This window comes from Humulus lupulus, chromosome 6 (assembly GCF_963169125.1).
Source record: "Humulus lupulus chromosome 6, drHumLupu1.1, whole genome shotgun sequence".
NCBI classification, from domain to species: Eukaryota; Viridiplantae; Streptophyta; class Magnoliopsida; order Rosales; family Cannabaceae; genus Humulus; species Humulus lupulus.
Window position 1 is genome coordinate 25,948,706 of NC_084798.1, and position 18,972 is coordinate 25,967,677.

The 18,972-nt window shown below is 30.3% G+C and overlaps 3 protein-coding genes across 3 annotated transcripts; 1 reads left to right on the plus strand and 2 right to left on the minus strand.

The window, feature by feature from the left end:
• Nucleotides 1–1,827: 1,827 nt before the first annotated feature.
• Nucleotides 1,828–4,164, minus strand: LOC133784875 (uncharacterized). Its single transcript, XM_062224147.1, has 3 exons — nucleotides 4,002–4,164; nucleotides 3,196–3,896; nucleotides 1,828–1,956 (listed from the first exon to the last, which is right to left on the minus strand). Exons 1-3 carry the CDS (start codon nucleotides 4,162–4,164, stop codon nucleotides 1,828–1,830), a joined length of 993 nt encoding a protein of 330 aa, XP_062080131.1.
• LOC133781944 (uncharacterized) lies at nucleotides 3,867–7,651 on the minus strand. The gene is made up of 2 exons (XM_062221057.1): nucleotides 7,348–7,651; nucleotides 3,867–5,367 (listed from the first exon to the last, which is right to left on the minus strand). Exon 2 carries the CDS (start codon nucleotides 5,021–5,023, stop codon nucleotides 4,499–4,501), a length of 525 nt encoding a protein of 174 aa, XP_062077041.1. The 5' UTR covers nucleotides 5,024–5,367; nucleotides 7,348–7,651; the 3' UTR covers nucleotides 3,867–4,498.
• A 10,211-nt stretch (nucleotides 7,652–17,862) lies between these two features.
• On the plus strand, nucleotides 17,863–18,716 carry LOC133784876 (uncharacterized). The gene is made up of 2 exons (XM_062224148.1): nucleotides 17,863–18,072; nucleotides 18,258–18,716. The coding sequence occupies exons 1-2, from the start codon at nucleotides 17,863–17,865 to the stop codon at nucleotides 18,714–18,716; spliced, it is 669 nt and encodes a 222-aa protein (XP_062080132.1).
• The last annotated feature ends 256 nt before the right edge of the window (nucleotides 18,717–18,972 follow it).

Consider the following 18,972-nt stretch of genomic DNA (forward strand, 5'->3'; position numbering starts at 1 on the left):
TTACATAATGTAATTAGATGATTACAAACAATTATATAATATACTTTAATGGTGAAATCACTTATATAATATAATTATATACTTTTTGTGGGAAAAGTGACTTTAAAAGACCTTAATATAGTATATACGACCATCATGGTCTTTTGGGTTCTGAATTTGCACTATGAGACCCTAAAAGACCTTGAATTTGTACTAAGTGACCATCATGGTCTTTTGGAGTTCATAAGACCTTGAATTTGCACTATGCGACCACAAAAGATATTGAATTTGCACTAAGCGACCATCATGGTCTTTTGGGGTTCTTCCACCAATTTTAAAGAAGACCTTGAATTTGCACTGAGCAATCATAAAAGACCTTAAATTTACACTATGCGCCCATAAAAGACCTTGAATTTGCACTAAGCGACCATCATGGTCTTTTGGAGTTCAAAAGACATTGAATTTGCACTAAGCGACCATCATGGTCTTTTGGGGTTCTTCCACCAATTTTAAAGAAGACCTTGAATTTGCACTGAGCAACCATAAAATACCTTAAATTTGCACTATGCGACCATAAAAGACCTTGAATTTGCACTATGCGACCATCATGGTCTTTTGGAGTTCAAAAGACATTGAATTTGCACTATGCGACCATAAAAGACCTTGAATTTTCACTAAGCGACCATCATGGTCTTTTGGAGTTCAAAAGACATTGAATTTGCACTATGCGACCATAAAAGACCTTGAATTTGCACTAAGCGATCACAAAAGACATTGAATTTGCACTAAGCGACCATCATGATCTTTTGGGGTTTTTCCACCATTTTAAAGAAGACCTTGAATTTGCACTATTTAAATGAAATTCATAGATAAAATCACTTATAACATAGTAATTAAATGGTCTTATACTTTTATATTGTAATTCAATGATGTAATTAAATAGTTACAAAGACTTATATAATGTACTTTAATGGTGAAAACACTTATATAATCTAATTATATATTGTAATTAAATGATTGACTCACTTACATAATGTAATTAGATGATTACAAACAATTATATAATATGGTCGCACAAGATCGCACATGGTCACATAATCTAATTATATATTGGCACACTTAGATAATGTAATTAAATTGTTAATCAAACTTATATAATGTATATGCTAATAACCAATATTCTGACGTGTAGTATTTTGAACACATAGAATATATGAGTTCCCCAGTATTTTGGGGTTGTGCCTTTTGATAACTCTACAAAATAGAGTTATTTTACCACTTTTTATGTGCTAATTGTTGCTTAATTCTTGAGTTTTTAAGTAATTTATTAAGTTTTTAATTAATTTTGAATTTATTAGTCTTATTTTGATTTTATATATTTTGATGTGTTTTTATAGTTATTTTGTTGTAAAATGTTGTAGTTAATTAATTGAATTATTGTTGTTTAATTTGAGGTAAAAAAATGTTGTATTATTGAAATTAAATGTTAAATATAAGTTAAGTTATAATTAATATTTTCAAATAATTAAATTGATTTATTTTATAGTTGAAAATATTTTATTATGATTTATTTTATGTTTATTTTGTAGGGATTTCATTGTATTTTTGTGTGGAAAAAATGATAAAAAGCTGAAAAAGAAGTGGAAAGTGGCATTTTTGAAGCACATCAGCAAGGCCCAAGAAGCCCAGGCCCGCCTGCCTGGCCATTCCACCAAAGGCAGCTCCTTCACGCCAGGCCCATCTCCTAGGCCCACCTTCCCCTTGCTTCAAGCATCAATGCTCCTCCACCATTCCACGTTACTCCCCCCTGACTCAACCATCCTTCACCATTTGCCTCATCAACAAAGCCTACAAATCCATCTTGGCCCAATTCCACCAGGCCCATGAAATTCCTTCAGCAAGCTGCCATGCCCAAGCCCACGCCTGCCATCCTCCAGCCCACTTGATGTACCAGCACACTACACCCAAGGCCAACGCCTGCCATGAGCCTCAAAGCAGCCACCTTCACTTTTTTTCTTCACACTTATTGAGCCCAACAAAAATGCATTTTGTCCCCTTGTCCCTTTGTCAAAAATGTCAACATTTTTACCCCACTTTTTACACATTTTACCCCAAAACATCATAATTACACCCTATAATTTATCCCTATTTGCCATATTATAATTAATTAATTTAATTTAATCAATTTAATTAATTTAAATTGATTATTTTAATACCACTTTTTTGGCTATAAATAAGAGAATTTGGTGTCCATTTTTGAGGGGGAGGTTACTCTACACAAAGTTTCTACACATTCAAAACCTCTCAACTTTCTTCATCTTCTTCTTCTTTTTATTTTTTTCTATGTATTTTTGGAGGAAAAATTTGGGGTTTCTCCTCCAAATTTTCCTATTTATGTTTGTAATTTTTAGTGTGTATTTGTTATTCTAGTTATGTGTTTCTAATCTTTTTAAGATTATTAAGGTGATGATGAAACAATATGTAACTAGATAGTATTTATTTTGTATGTTGATTTCCCATTTTGTGCAACAAAGTTTATGGAATTTTCTTCTTCAAATATCTTCTTTCATCTTAAATATCATGTATTTTGGATTGTTAGCACATATTTAAACTTTGTTCTTCATTAGTGCAAATACATAATATTCTTTGTGTAAGATGTGTCATTAAATTGTACACATCCATGCTTAGAACAAAAATATTATGTTTTGCCTTATAAATAATGTTCATTGATTTATTTGTTATCTCATTAGATTGATTTACACTAAATGCTTTGAAATTATAACTTTGAAAAGTGAAGAAATATCCTATCTTTTTAGAATTAATTTGTACTTAAAATTATAAATCTATTTTGAAAATGATAGTTTGATTTATTTTAACTATCACTAAAACTTGGGGATAAATGTATTTATAAATATTATTGAATTTATATTTTGTGGATTCTATTATCTTAATAATCTTTATTTTACTATCTTCATTTCCACTTTTAATTTATGTTATATATATTGTCTTTAATTTCTTTATTATTATCTTTTATTTTATTTTTATTATACAAAAATCCCATCAATCTTTGGACTAGGTTAGAATTTATTAATTTTGGTTTAAAATAGTTTCCTTTTCAATTTTAGACAACTCCTTTGGGTTCGATCTCGTGCTTACACGAACACTATTCTATAAATACGATTCGTGCGCTTGCGAGTATAAATTTTTAAAACATACCCGTTTTGGGTCCATCACCTTTCCTGCTGCTGCTATTGCATGGATACATGGAAGGTTCTCAATATCGAAAACTTTGCACGTGCAACTCTTTGACCTTAAATTTACTATTGCATCGAGTTCTCCAAACATCACATTGTAGTCATTCTCGTTTAACTGGAGAGTTATCAATGAACCGACTTCATCCCATCTTTTATGTAATATTTCTTCCCTCCTCGGTGTCAATGGAGTTGTCACTGCATATGCTTCCCGTCGACGTTCAAGGAACCATTGTCCCATCGTGCTTATGATAAAATCGGTCATAGCAATAATAGAGTACTCTCTTGCCTTTCGCATCAAATTGTTCACTAACTCAACTATGTTAGTGGTCATGACTTCATATCGATTACCACCAAAATGTGCTCTAGACCACTTTCTAAACTTGACATCATTCTCAAGATACTTAGCGACATGTGGATATATTTTGCGAAGTTGGTCGAAGTGTTTATTAAACTCTTCGATACGGTACGTTATTGCAGCTTTCTTATACAATTTAGTCCCTGCAGCACTTTTGAAACGGTGTTTTATATTCTGTTTTACATGCCAATAACATGCCCCATGAGAAGCCATAACATAAACATGACGTACTGCATGTTTGATACTTTGATGTCTATCAGAAATAAAACATAAGTCTGAGCTATCAGGTATCAACTCCTTCAACTTCTCTAAGAACCATGTCCATGAAGCGTTATTCTCACTGTCAACCAAACCTCATGCAATGGGGTAAGTATGATATTCACTATCTTGTGTAGTTGCTACTAATAACACACCCTTATGCTTAGTTTTGATCCAAGTCGCATCAATACCAATTACTTTCCTCATGTAAGTGAACCCTCTTATGGCCACACCTAAAGCCATAAAAAAGTACTTGAACTTATATTCTGAATCAAGTTCAATGTGGGTAACTGTACCTGGATTTGCCCGCTTCAACATGTGACAATACGAAGGGAGCAAGGAAAAATTTTCTTTGACCGTTCCTCTAATCAAATTTTGACCCCATTGTTTTCCTTTCCAACTTGAACTTTCATTTCCTCACGCATGAATCCTGCGAGGCTTCTTGGGTTGAGTGGGTCTTTAATATTCTTAAAGTGTCCCTGTACACGAGAACCAATAACACGACTGGATGCTTGTCTATGATTGGCATTTCGGTTCATTAATGAGCAACTGTGAAGACCATAGTATTGTCAAATGACAAAGAAATGTGAATCTTTCATCTTTGTAGCACGGACTCTCCATGAGCAATTTTCATTAATACAACGAACCTCCTTTACAGACTTGGTTGATTTGGTTGTTCGCATTTCAAATCTCCATTAATGGCGATGATGCTAAGATAATAACTCAAATCATCCTTACTCACAAAGTGTTGACCCACTTTAAAATCAGATCCATCATGTCTGCAACTATTTTCACTTGCTTCTCTATTAAATTGTGCAAAATTTCCCATAAATGTATTAAAATGTTGATAAGGGATAATCTGACTTCCCCCGACTATATTGTCATTCCCAATTACATCATTACTTTCTTGAACTACTTTATCACATTCCTCGAGTACATTGTTACCTCCCTCATGTACTATATCATCTGGTGTGGGATTGGAACCAATGATGTCTTCACCACTCTGCGCTATATCTTCACTCGGGACATAGCTTGGATCATTTGGAAATTGATCTATTACATGACACCCAAAATAGTTATCGTAAAAGCTTCCATTGTCAAAAACATCATCATCACAACCAAATTCAACATCATCACCAGTGAATCCATCACCATCACCATCATTGACAAGCTTCATCTTTCCTTTATCATTATTCTTTTAGATGCACACATACAAAGGAATCACTTCTTTAGCTTTGTACAACTCCTTCAACAGATCCTCTACATCAGAATCACCACAAATCTTACTTGTTGCCATCTTGTTGAATGTTTCACTAGCCACCTTATGAGTTATTTCAATTTCATATAAATTTCGATCAACACCTACTTTTTCATAGACTTTATTCACTAGTTGATGAAACTTGATACTCCGGTCAACCACAAATCCCTTGTTGCAACCAGTACCAAACCATTCCCAAATACGATTACTTGTAATCTTCCGCTCACCATTATAGTCCATGCATATAAAGATGTGATCCATACCTGCCATAAAGTTAAATATTTAAATTAACAAGTGTAAAATAAGAATACCACATGTATGAATCTGAAAATTACACTAAGGTCGCATATGGTCGTTTAGTATAGTTTTTCGATTACACTGAGCGACCATGTGCGACCTACATGGTCGCACATGGTCGCATAGTATAGTTTTCCATTTACACTAAGCGACCATGTGCGACCAAAGGGTTGCCTTTGATCGCATATGGTCGCATATTACAGGTCGTCTTCAACCTCAAACTGAGGTTATTTTCACACTAGATTTTTATTTTTTTCTTAGAAAAACCTAAATTTATGCTTCATATTGTTATATAATTGTAAATAACAAATACTCGATCGTTAAACGTGAGATTATAGTCAATTACTAACCTTTACAATTCTTGGATGGAATTTTCACTTCTTCTTTAATGGTTTCTTGATTTTCTTAAGTCAAAAGTGAATATGAATATCATTGAAGAAGAAAGACTTGAGTATTGTAATGGAAATGAAGAGAAGAACTCAATGAAGATAAAGAAAACGTCAAAAAATGTGGAGAGGAAGACCTTCAAGAGAGGTCATGGTCTTTTGCCCTAGGGTTTTACTCCCTGTTTTTTTTTCTTTAAATGATAAAGAAAAATTAATTTAATGTTAATTATATTTATTAAATTAATTATTAAGTTAAGTTTAAAAGGTGGTCATTTTGCTAATAAAAATATTTGAAAAATCATTTTGCTAATAAAAGTTTTCATTATGGTCATTTTGCCAAAGCACTCTTTCAAATCTAGCACACATCTGAATTATGCATGACCCAGTTACAAGCTTATTTTTCTTCTTCATAAATACATATAAATAAATAAAAGTACAAACTACTAACCAGACCCAAAAATAATGATTAAACATAATCATATTGCGGAGGACATTATCTTGTATCATGTCGTGTAAGAGTATCCACAATATACAAAACAAATTATCAAACACATAAACTTCCAAAACCCAAAAAATAACTGGTTTTCTTTTTCACGAGGCAGTCATACACATGTATGTCTTTTGCTAATGAGGGAGCAACAGGTCCTTACGGAAAAAACCCTTTCTAATAAAAAAGTGATAGATTTCTTTTCCTTTATTTAAGGTAGACAAACTAGTGGATATGCTCACTAGTGCTATCGTATCAAGTTCAACCTTGACTCCTTTCATCATCTCTAAAAGTTCAAATGCCTCGTTTGCAAGCCCATTATGAACATAAGATAGCATGCTTGTGCAAGACACAATATCTTTCGATTCTATCAATTCAAACATTCGATTTGCATACTCTATGTAGCGCGCCACACTCTCCATAGACATTGACAATTGCACTTTGAAGTACTTGATCATATAATCCTCTTCTCATAATATAACTATGAGTTTCTTTTACCAAGTAAATATTTTTCAACCCTTTACATGCCAGCAAAATACTTTCAATCATCATTGAATCAATGACCACTCCTTCCATTTGTGCCTTCTACTCAATTCTAAGACCCTCACATGAAAATTGTTCTGAGCATAACCAGCAATGATTTTGCTATTACAAAGAAAAATGAACCTAACATCTTATACCCTGTTTTCCCTCATTAGAGCATTATTACAAACATATGGTGGGCAGAGGCCAAAACTCTCTCAACTATAATGTGAATCATCTAACTTTACAACAAGCCAAGAAAAATTAATCAAAGATTAATGCACATAAGCTGTCAAATCATTAGACAAGAACAAAACTTATACTAAATATACAAAAAAACAAAAAAAGACTCTAAAAAGAAATGAGATAATCGGCTATTAAGCTAAACTAAGCTATATTGAAATTGAGAGTAATGAAATGGTCATGGAACATAAATCAACCAGTAGAAGCTGGAAAATCATTCATAGAAGAAATTCAAAGATTCTATCTCAGATTTGAATCTTTTTTCTAAGGCACAAAAAGAGAGAGATAAGAGAAAGATATAGATAAACCTTGATTGAGTGAAATGCTCAAGAGAATGGAGATGTTGAGGCTGAGATCAGTGTAGAACCATTGGAGCCAAAGCACTTCGTAGGGAAGAACTCCATTGTTGTTCTCTCATTTGCTCTTTGTTTGTTTTCTGAGAATTTTGAAAACACACTTAAGTTGTTTTCTGAATTTTTCTCTAAAAACAGTTTTTTTGTTTTTTAGCTCAAATACTTTCGGGCTAAGTTTAACCCAGAAAGGATTTGGTTATCTAATGAAGAAGAGGTACAACTCTTTTACATTCATCAACTTTCTCAGTAACCAAACAAATATTGGATAATTAGTGACTAAATTAAATGAAACTCAACAATCAAATCAACCCAATAAAAAATTTATTTTAAGATGATTTTATTTATATATATATAATATTGATTTATAAATTTTTTGTCAGAATTATAAATTATTAAAACTAAAAAATTAATTTTTAAATTGGATGTTCAGATAGTCTAAAATTTTGAATGGTTAACGGTTAATGATCAATTTTCATTTTTTGGTACTTATAATTCAAAAATAATAAATTGTTAAATGATAATTAACCAAAATTTCTAACAATTTTTCATTTCCCTTCTGTCATTTTTTATTTTGGATTTGGGAAAGAATCTCAGTATTTTATTTGGCTAACATCATCTAATGTGAATCAATGCATCTCTCTTCTAGACCCAAACTTTAGAGATTCATTCTCTGGTTCTAATCTATTTTCATGTAGATTATGAATTTTACTTTCTTTTCGATCAAGTTTCTGCTTCGTCATTGGTAATTGATGGTTTCTTTTACTTAAAAATGTTGTTTTTATGTAATTGGTGTTTGGATCAGATTTTGTTCTCATTGTATTTCATTTTTTTCCTTCTAACTTTGGTCAATTTGTTCTTGTAGATTCCAAAATCTTGTTTTTTCTTTCCTCTAAATTTCGTTTTGTGGTGTTTGGACAAGTTTAGTTATCTCATTATTATTGGGTAACCTTATACAATTGTTTATTTTTTGGAAAAAAAAATTGGTTATTTGATAACATTTTTACCAACCTTTAATTTGGTTGATGGGTACTTTTTCTCTTTCAGTTATAATATTTATATGGAAAATTAAAAAATGTAATTTACTAAAGTCGACTGATGCTGGTTGGAATGTATCTTAGGGGGCCAAAGGACAAAATTTATTTTGATGAGGGCCAAAAGTACAATTTGTAAACATATATATTAGGAATAATTATGAGAAAATACAATATAAATTTTAATTTTTATTTTCATTTTCATTTGGAGGTCACCCTAATACTTAGCTATGTTGCTTAACTCCATCTTGTCCTAGTGATCTTTGCCTTTGGAGTCGGACTGAATGCTATATATGGTGATATTCTTGGTGTCTGTTGTTTATAAAAAATGTGTAGATAATATAGATAACGTAAATTTTTATTTTTAAGTTATTGTTAATTTTAACAGAATATTCTAAATATTTAATGTAATATAATTTTAAAATTAATTAAAAATAAATATTTATTAATTATATTAATATAAATTCAAATCTTATAAAATATCATTATTATATTAATATTTAATATAAAACTACATGTATAATAAATATATTAATATAAATTCAAATTCAAATGTTATAAAATTTCATTATTATATTAATATATAATACAAGACTAGATATTTAATAATTATGTTAATATAAATTTAAATATTATTATGATAATAATATATAATCTTAATTTTTTACTAATTATATTAATATGAATTCAAATATTATTATAATAATATTTCATTCAATATTTAATACTTATATTAATATAAATTTAAATATTATAAAATATCATTATAATAATATATAATACATAATCTTAATTTTTACTCAAAAAATTATCATTTATGTTTAAAAAATTTATCGTATTATATATATATATATATTCTATATAAAAAGTGTGTAGATAACGGAAATTATTAGTTTAAACGGTTAATATTTAACAGAATATACCTTTAAAACTAACTAAAAATAGATATTTATTAATTATATTGATATTGTTGACGCGGTTCTTCGCCAACAGGTAATTAAGAGAAGAAGAGAAAGGGACTAGTGCTGAAAGTAGAACCGTCACAGATGAAATCTTAGAGAATGAACTAGGTGACTCAAGACACGTTTTTAAGTAGTTCAAAGGTTAAAATCCTTCTACTCCACTAGTCAATATTATTGATATATTCTGGATTTTTGGTTACAAAGTGTGTATCTCTTCCGAGACTATTTTTTCCAACCCTTATCAACTCCCAGGGTCTCCATATTTATAGGAGAAGGCACCTGGAAGTTGGTAAGGAGGTCATCCCGTGACCTTCTTATTTGTCATATCAACTCTGTGACATTCATGATTAATTTCTAAACCTGACACATGAGTATGGTCAAATCGATAGATAAGGAGATAATGGGCCGCACGGCCCAACCCAGCCGTGGGTGTCTGAATACGCACGTTCCTGCTGCGTGTCCGAGAAGTCAGGGAGATATCGGACACGTGATGTCAGATATAGGCACGTTTATCTTGCGTGTGTTGGCTTTACAAAGGGTCAGAGATCTTAGGAGGAGCAGCTCGTGCCACGAGCTGCTTCCCTGACCCAACCTTCGGCCTCAAGGATTCCTTCCCCCAATCTTGGGCAGCCTTGGCGAGTTCTTGAGGATACCTCGAGCTAAGGGGGTACGACCTGGAAAACAGGATCTCCGACCTGGGGAAGTTTACGAACTAACCTTGATTAGTCCGAGGCTCGACCTGCTAATCAGCCCGTGGGAAAACCAGGGCGTATAGATATAAATTCAAATATTATAAAATATATCATTATTATAATATTTAATATAAAACTACATATATAATAATTATATTAATATAAATTTAAATTCAAATGTTATTAAATATCATTATTATAATAATAGATAATACAAGACTAGATATTTAATAACTATATTAATATAAATTTAAATGTTATAAAATTTTATTATGATAATAATATATAATCCTAATTTTTTACTAATTATATTAATATGAATTCAAATATTATAAAATATTATTATAATAATACTTAATACAAAATCAGACATTTAATACTTATATTAATATAAATTAAATATTATAAAATATTATTATAATAATAATATATAATACATAATTTTTATTTTTATTAAAAAAATTATCATTAATGCTTAAAAATGTTATCATATTATATTTATATATTTAAAAAAAATTATAAACAATGTTTCAGTTTAATTTTTCATTTAACATATTTATGTCATTCTTTTATATATAATGTAATTTATTTATTTAAAATTTATATGATAATAATATAAATTTAATAAATATAATTAATAGATTTAATAAATAAAACTAACCAAACATGAATTATACGTTGTTCAAGTATATATATATATTTTAATTTATATCATCATTGTTTTTTACTGATATCCAATTGGAGCAAGTTAATACACTGTTTCAGTTGTTTAAAATGATGAAGATTTGATGAACCTTCCTTTCTTCACGAATCATGAGTTTGATTTCCTATTTTTAGTATTTTTTTTAATAAATTATTTTGATGTTTTCATATTAGTGTTTGTGTTATGTGTATATGTGAAGTTGGTTTGCTTTGCTTTCGAACCTACAATTTTTTCTTTTATCTAATCAATCTACTCAGGGCCTCTCCCACGAGTTTCTAAGAGTGTATTTGAAAGCAATTGTGTAATTAATAAGCTATGTAATTACTATCTTAATAATTATATATCCTAGTAATTATACTATTTTTAAAATACAATATGAGTGTTTTTGAAACTAACCGTGTAATTACTAAGGTGTGTAATTAATACATTAATAATTACATATCATAATAATTATACTATCTTTAAAAGGTTAGTTAATCATTTGATACATTATGTTTTGTAAAATATCATTTTGGTATCTTTTATTCACAATAATGCTTATTTGGTACCTAATATTTTTAAATCATATATATTTGGTGCTTTATATTTTGAAATTGTATATATTTGGTACCCTAAATTTAAATTTAACTGATAAAATTTTATTAATTTAATCAAACTGTTTTTAATTATATGAGTTCCAAATTCAAATGTAATTACATAAAACTGATGACAATTTTGTCATATTGATAAAATTTTATTTATCAAATCTTAGTCTAGGGTATCAAATATGTATGATTTTAAAATACAAGGTATCATATTAGCATTATTGAAAAAAGAGGGTACCAAAACAATACTTTGCAAAAATACAGGATATCAAATGAGTAAATTCTCTCTTTAAAATATAATGTGTTTGAATGTCAAATGGTAATTACTTATATTCATAGTATCATATTTGACAAAATAGTTAGAGCATGTTTAGAAACAACGGTGTAATTACTAGACCGTTTAATTACTAAGATAGTAATTATATATGTGAGTAATTACACTATATTTTAAAATACAATATGTGTTTGGATGCCAATGAGTATTTACTAATGAATTATAATTGTCATGTTTGACAAAATACTTAGTAATTACACAGAAAAATAGTATCATGTAATAAATACTATTTAAAATTGATAGTTTTTAGTAATTACATTTAATTCTAATGGGGTCATGAGAATTGTAGAGTCCCTCAATTACATCTAATTACATAAAAGTTGTAGAATTACATGAACAGACAAACATGCTAAATTGAATAATTACGCAAAATTACACAAAATTTCAATTACAAGATGACTTTTCAAACGCACCATAAAAAAATATTGGGTAATAAATTCTATTAAAAATGATAACATTTAGTAATTATATCAAATTCTCATGGAGGCTATGAGAATTGAAAAGGACAATTAGAACCCCTCAATTACATTCAACTATATAGCAATGGTATAATTACATCATCAAACAAACATATCAAATCGAGTAATTCCTTTAAATTATACTCAATTTCAATTATATAATGGGTTTCAAACACACCCGAATTTTTAAACACGAAGCCCAATAACTAGGGTTGAGCCACTTAGGCACATACCACGTAAAAGTGAGCACCCACTCCCAAGAGTTCCAATCCAATAACTATTTTAATAATGAAAACAAAACAAGAGAATGGGAAAGGAATAAAAATCGAAATGGAATTTGGTTTAAAATTAATAAAAAAATATTTAATTTTTTTTTTGTCATATGTTGGAATAGTCTTTCCTCGAATATACATTATATTATAATTCAAACAAAGAAAAATAATGAAAATGGAACTGAAATGTGTGGAGCCTAAATGTGCACTAAATCACACATGTTTTGTCAAGTAGAACCCTGCAATCTTCCTCCTATTATTCAATCCCTGATATGTGTTATATGGGGCTTGACTTGAGCTAAGTTTTTCCTTGGCACTTTTAAATAATTGCAGAGCTGCTAAGTCAGTAATTCTTCTTTAACATAGAATTATTCTTCAATTCTTACATGCATACATTTACAGCTCTATTTTTAAGCATTAAGATTATGCATTAAGAAACTGAACGAGGAGATTAAATTGGAGAAAACAGTTGCAGAGAATTGCACATACACACTATCTTAGCATTTCACGCAATGAAAATTGGGGAAGATCAAGAATTGGAAATTGGGAATTAGGGTTTGCGAGTGGGTTTCATGGAGCCGATTCAGTGGGTCGTTGTACGGTGTCGCTGTCCTAAGGATTTTTCATGGAATTATAAAAATTAAAAAAATTGAAAATTAATTTTCTGGTTTACTCGCGATACAGTCAGTCCATCCCTGATGCTCCAGCTAGACGTGGTCTTAGGCCCAGTTGAGCTCCAAATCATTGAGCCTACTAAAACACAGTCCAATTAGATCCATCCTCTACACCACTTTTTTTTTAGAGAATTTTTTATAAATATGACTTTTTAGCTATTAATGTGAAAAAATATGGTAATTAAACTTTACTTATATTGTATGAAAAAAATTAACTAAAAAAAATCATAATATAAGAAAAGTTATCCCATATTAAAAAAATAAATAAACAAACAAATCAGCCATTAAGGAGGGTAGTATTGTAATTAAAGTTGCAAATACTACAATGCTGAAATTTTGACTCGATCAAAAACATCTCCAACATAATTTTTTTTTTCAGCAAGAACACTCATCTCCGGCAACTCCTTGAAGAGATCCTCAAGATCCAATCAAAATCAACTCCAGCCACACACCCGAACCTCCAGCCACCTGAAACTATCGCATTCCTACAGTCGGATCTGCTTCTCCAGCGACGTCCATCTCTGGCGACATCCTTCTCCATCGTCCAAAGCATCCAAGAAAACCAGGTTTGTAAAATCTTGCTCTGTCAAATACTATTTTAATCTCATTTTCTTCAACTTAAAATCTATTAAATTCATAATTCTTCTACATAATATAGAACCATTAATTTCATATTTTTCTCATAGTTATTTTACAGATTATAATGATAATCATGAAGTTCATGATGTCTATTTAAAAAAAAAAACATAATAAGTAATTTGAAATTTGAAAAAAATAATTAAACCTACTAATATGGTTACATTGATTGACAAAAAATATACAAAAAAACAATAACTATGATTATTTTAGATTCAACTTTGTCTTTGCGATAAAAAAAAAACATTTGATATTGGTCTGAATTCTAATTGTCAAAACATTCAGTAACAACAAAGTAACCAGTTACCTTGAAAAACTGTCATTTTTTCCAATTAAGTTTTTTAGTGACGTATGTAATTGCAGACTAAAGTAACCAGTTACCTTCACCAGTTACACCCAATTAACTACTTAAAAATTTACAAAATATTACAGGTATGAGAAATATTACTTCTTTGGTTCAATTTGGAGGCAAGTGGAATGAAAAAAACGAGTACGAAGGGTACACAATGATTGGAATATTGATTCCACCAAATTGTTTTCCTGACAACTTGGTGAATTTGGTAAAACAGGAGATAAAGGAAACAAGAGCAAGCATTGAAGTTTATTATCAAGTAGCCAAAGGAACACCACCAATGAAGATTGAATCAGACAATTCAGTGTTGTTCTACATGGAAATAAAGAAAAAAGTTGCTGAAAAAAATAACAGACTTACCATTGTGTGTGAATATAGTTCAAGAATCAAGTGATGAAAATAATCTTCTTCAACTATCAAATCAGAAAGCTACAGCACAAGAAATGGAGGTGGGAACATTATTAATGCAAGCAAACAAAGCTTCCATCAATGAACATATGTTACTTGAAGAAGGAATACCAAGCACAACAAATGAGGGAATCAATGTGGCATACATACCTCACCTTGCTGAAGAAGTAGCTGATTTTATAATTGAAGACAATTCAAAAAGAAATTAGAGGAAATTGAAATAGTAATATCTGATTATAGAGTGAACAAAATAGAGCAAGGAAAAATTTAAAAGGACAAGAACACAATCAAATAAGCTCTTAGCTACCATGCAATGCTACATAACTTCCAGTTCAAAACAAAAAGATTAGAACCGAGAGAGTACCTGGTTACCTGCGCAGATGACACATGCAGCTGGTTTGTGAGAGCTTCTAAATACAGAAATCAAGATTTATTCAAGGTACGAAAATGCATTCCTAATCATACTAGCTCTGTTGAAATTGTTATGGAGGATCATAGGCAAGCAAAAAGCATCATAATTGGGGAATTAATAAAGAATAAGTACAACTCAATCAAAAGAAAGTATACTCTAAATGACATCATGAATGACATGAATGATGACTTTGGAGTAAACATGGGATACACAAAAGCATGGAGATCAAGAGAAAAAGCTTTGCTTCTAGTAAGAGGGAACCCCGATGATTTATATCAAAAGTTGCCAATGTATCTTTACATGTTGAAGCAAGCAAATCCAGGAACAGTAACACATCTACTCACAGACAATGAAGATAGATTCAAATACCTGTACATAGCTTTCTCTAACTCAATCAAAGGTTGGAGATACTTGAGGCCTATCATTGTTGTTGATGGAACTTTCTTAAAAAATGCACATGGCGGCACCCTATTTTCAGCATCAACATTAGATCCAAACAACAACATTTTTGTCTTGGCTTTTGGAATAGCAGACTCAGAAAATGATAACTCTTGGCTTTGGTTATTCTCCAAACTGAGAGACACATATGGAGAACCCAAAGGTATGGCAGCTTCAATTATATCACATGGTTTACATATAAAAAGGAAATGGTTACCCAAGCCCAATACACAAATACATGTTATTTCTTTTAGTATCTTATAAAAGCAACTGGTTACCTTCACAAGATTGGCTATTGTTTCCGACAAACACAAGAGCATAGAGAATGCAGTACATATAGTGTACCCAAATGCGTTCCATGGAGCTTGCATGCATCATTTGCTCAATAATTTGAAAAGCAAGTATGGAAACCATGGAGAAGAGCTACAAATGAATTTCATTGCAGCAGCAAAAGCATACACAAAAACAAAATGTGAACACTACATGAGAAGCCTTGATAGACTTGACTATAACGACCAAACTATTCTAGACTTTGGACCATTAATGACTACTATACTAATCTTAAGAAAACGTACATATGAAATAACCATAACTTTATTTAAAAACTGTAAAGTAAAGGTTAAATACATAAAAATTCATTTAGGATATGGGATCCCATTGTTTTGAAAACAAAACATAACTTAAATAAATTGGTTACAAAATTAAGTGCGGAAAAATAATACATAGAAATCATAACTAAAAAACTTAAAAACTTCATCCTCGAATCGAACGCGCAATCCACCGATTCCATCCTGCCTCAATACACATCCTCAAGCTGCCAAGAATCTTTTCGCTGTCATAACTATTTTCCTGCACATATAAACATAAAGGAATGAGCCTAATGCCCAGCATGGAAAAACTACTAACCACATAAACATACACATAAAATCATATCATAACATATGCTAAAAACATATCATAACATATACTATATAAGACTATACTAATAAAGGCCATTATGACATGTGATAAACCATCTACGTCCCCTGTCTAATATTTGAGGTAGGCTAGATCACATGTAGTGTATGATAACCCATCTACGTCCCCTGTCTAATATTTGAGGTAGGGTAAATCATAACATAACATATAAAAATATAAACTTATCATAACATATTAAACAGAGCATAACATAAAAACATAACATATCATACAAACATACAAGATCTAGCCTATTTTCCTTACCAAAAATACCGGGATATGAGAACAGTTTTGGGACTTTGGAACACTCCTAAAAACCATAAATGGAAGGGTGAGTATACTAAAGAGAATGAGATGAAAAGAATGGAAGAACTATACCATTAAGAATATACTTACCAAAAACCTTATGTTCAAGAACTTAGATTTCCTATCCAAGAATAAAGAATAAAGTTAGGGGCTGAGTAGAAAACTATAAGAACTTGAAGAAAATAATACCAAATGAACTAGAGTTTTGGAATACCTTGAATGCTTTATGACCCATCTAAATCTTGAACCGAAATGTGTTATAAACCTTACTTCCCAAGTGTTTGGTAAGCTTAAAAATGATTAAGCTTATAATCCTCAACCCAATTGTTTACACTCTCACAATAACCTAGCAACTTGCAGCCTTTGAACTTAACTTGATGAATGAATGAAAAATGCTTGGTGCTAGGTCCTATTTATAGAGTTCTAGGAATAAAAATCTTCTAATTATAATCCAAATTTAAAATAGAATCCTAAGGAATAAAAATCTTCTAATTATAATCCAAATTTAAATTCAAATTTAAAATAAAATCCTAAGGAATAAAAGTCTTCTAACTTTCTAAATCCCGTAACTCTAAACTAACCTACAGTAAAATCAACATATTTGGAGCTTTAGAACTCCGATTTAGAATATCTTTATACCGTTAAAAAGCTAATTAAATTATCTACAACTTTTGAGAAATACTATTTTTTGAAATTCATAACATAACTAGGTAAAAAATAGGTCGAAAGTTACAGTACCCTAAAGTTACGAAAAATCAATTTAATTATCTAAATCACAAATAAATAAAATTGTGAGTCTCAATATCTAAATAAATATCATGCTCCTAACAGATTCTGGTGAAGACTAAGTCTTATATTTCCCTTATTAAAATAATGATTCCTTAATAATCATGCAAATGACAAGTGTCATAATCCTATTGGCTCTATCTAAACCATAGGTTATAATAATCATCATATTAATAACCAGCAATATTAATCAAACCTCATGTTATAATTAATATTCTTAAACTATAGGTTAAACTTATAAAATCCATAACTATTGCTAGAAGTTTCCAACTAAATCCCGGCTTGAACCAAAATCCACAGTAATAAACATACTATAACTACTACTAACTATTACTATTACTACTATTATCTAACTAGCTAAGTAAAGTTCTTGGACTCTACATTAACAGGCGCATTATACCCTATTTAGAGAAAGCCAAGTATGAAACTTGGGCAAGATCATACTCACCAACAAAAAAATACACCATGATGACATCCAACATCGTAGAATCGCTCAACGCTACACTAAAAGCTGTAAGAAATCTCCCTATTGATATCTTGGTTGAATGTCTTAGAAGTTTGGTTCAAAAGTGGGCTTGGAACAATTCAAATAATGCAAATGGAACATTCACAAAAGTGTCTATAGCAACAGAAAATGAGTTGAGACATGACATTGTTTCAAAAATAAAGTATGAGGTATGCAACTAAACTTATTCTTACTATTCTTTTATTAGACAGTGAATGGTAACCAGTTACCTTGTGTAACAGCAAAAAAAAAAAAAAAACAATAAACTACACAGAGTGGGAACATGATACCTTCAACGTTAATTGTACATAAATGTTTATTATTTTATTTTAATTCATGAAAAAACTATTTTCAGGTCTTGCCTTTCAACCCAATAGAATATCAAGTTCGTGATGAAAAGAGAACCAATTTCACAGTAAATATACACAATAGAACATGTACATGTAATGCGTTTCAAGAAGATGAAATGCCTTGTGGGCATGCAGTAGCTGTAATTGCAAAGAGAAACTTGGGAGTGTATGATTACTGTGCGAAGTTTTACAAAACAGAAAATTTGAAAGCAATGTATGAAGAAAATGTTCATCTTTTGCCCCATAAAGATGAATGGAATCTCCCACAACACTTCGACATAGTGGTGCTACCTCCAAAGGCAACAATTCCTGCAGGAAGACCAAGAAAGAAAAGAATAAGATCAAGAGGAGAACCAAAAGTGATAATCACCTATAGTAAATGTGGCCAACCAAGACATAACAGGAAGACTTACAGGAATCCACCAATTGACAAGGCAAACAAGCAGAAAAAACAAAAGTCATAGCTTGATATATTACAGCAAAACAACCATATCATAGCTTCATTCATTAAATGAGTGACTTTCATATTCATACATTGTTATTGAGTATTATAATAACTCAGTTACAAATTCAAATAAATTGAATGATTACACAAAGCATATAAGATTCCTTTTAGAATAAATTGTTGGTTTTTTTTATGTCTGTCAAATATTTATGTAACCAACACCATGAAAACATGTTTTTTAAAAATTAAACATAATATTCTGGGTAAGGTAACCA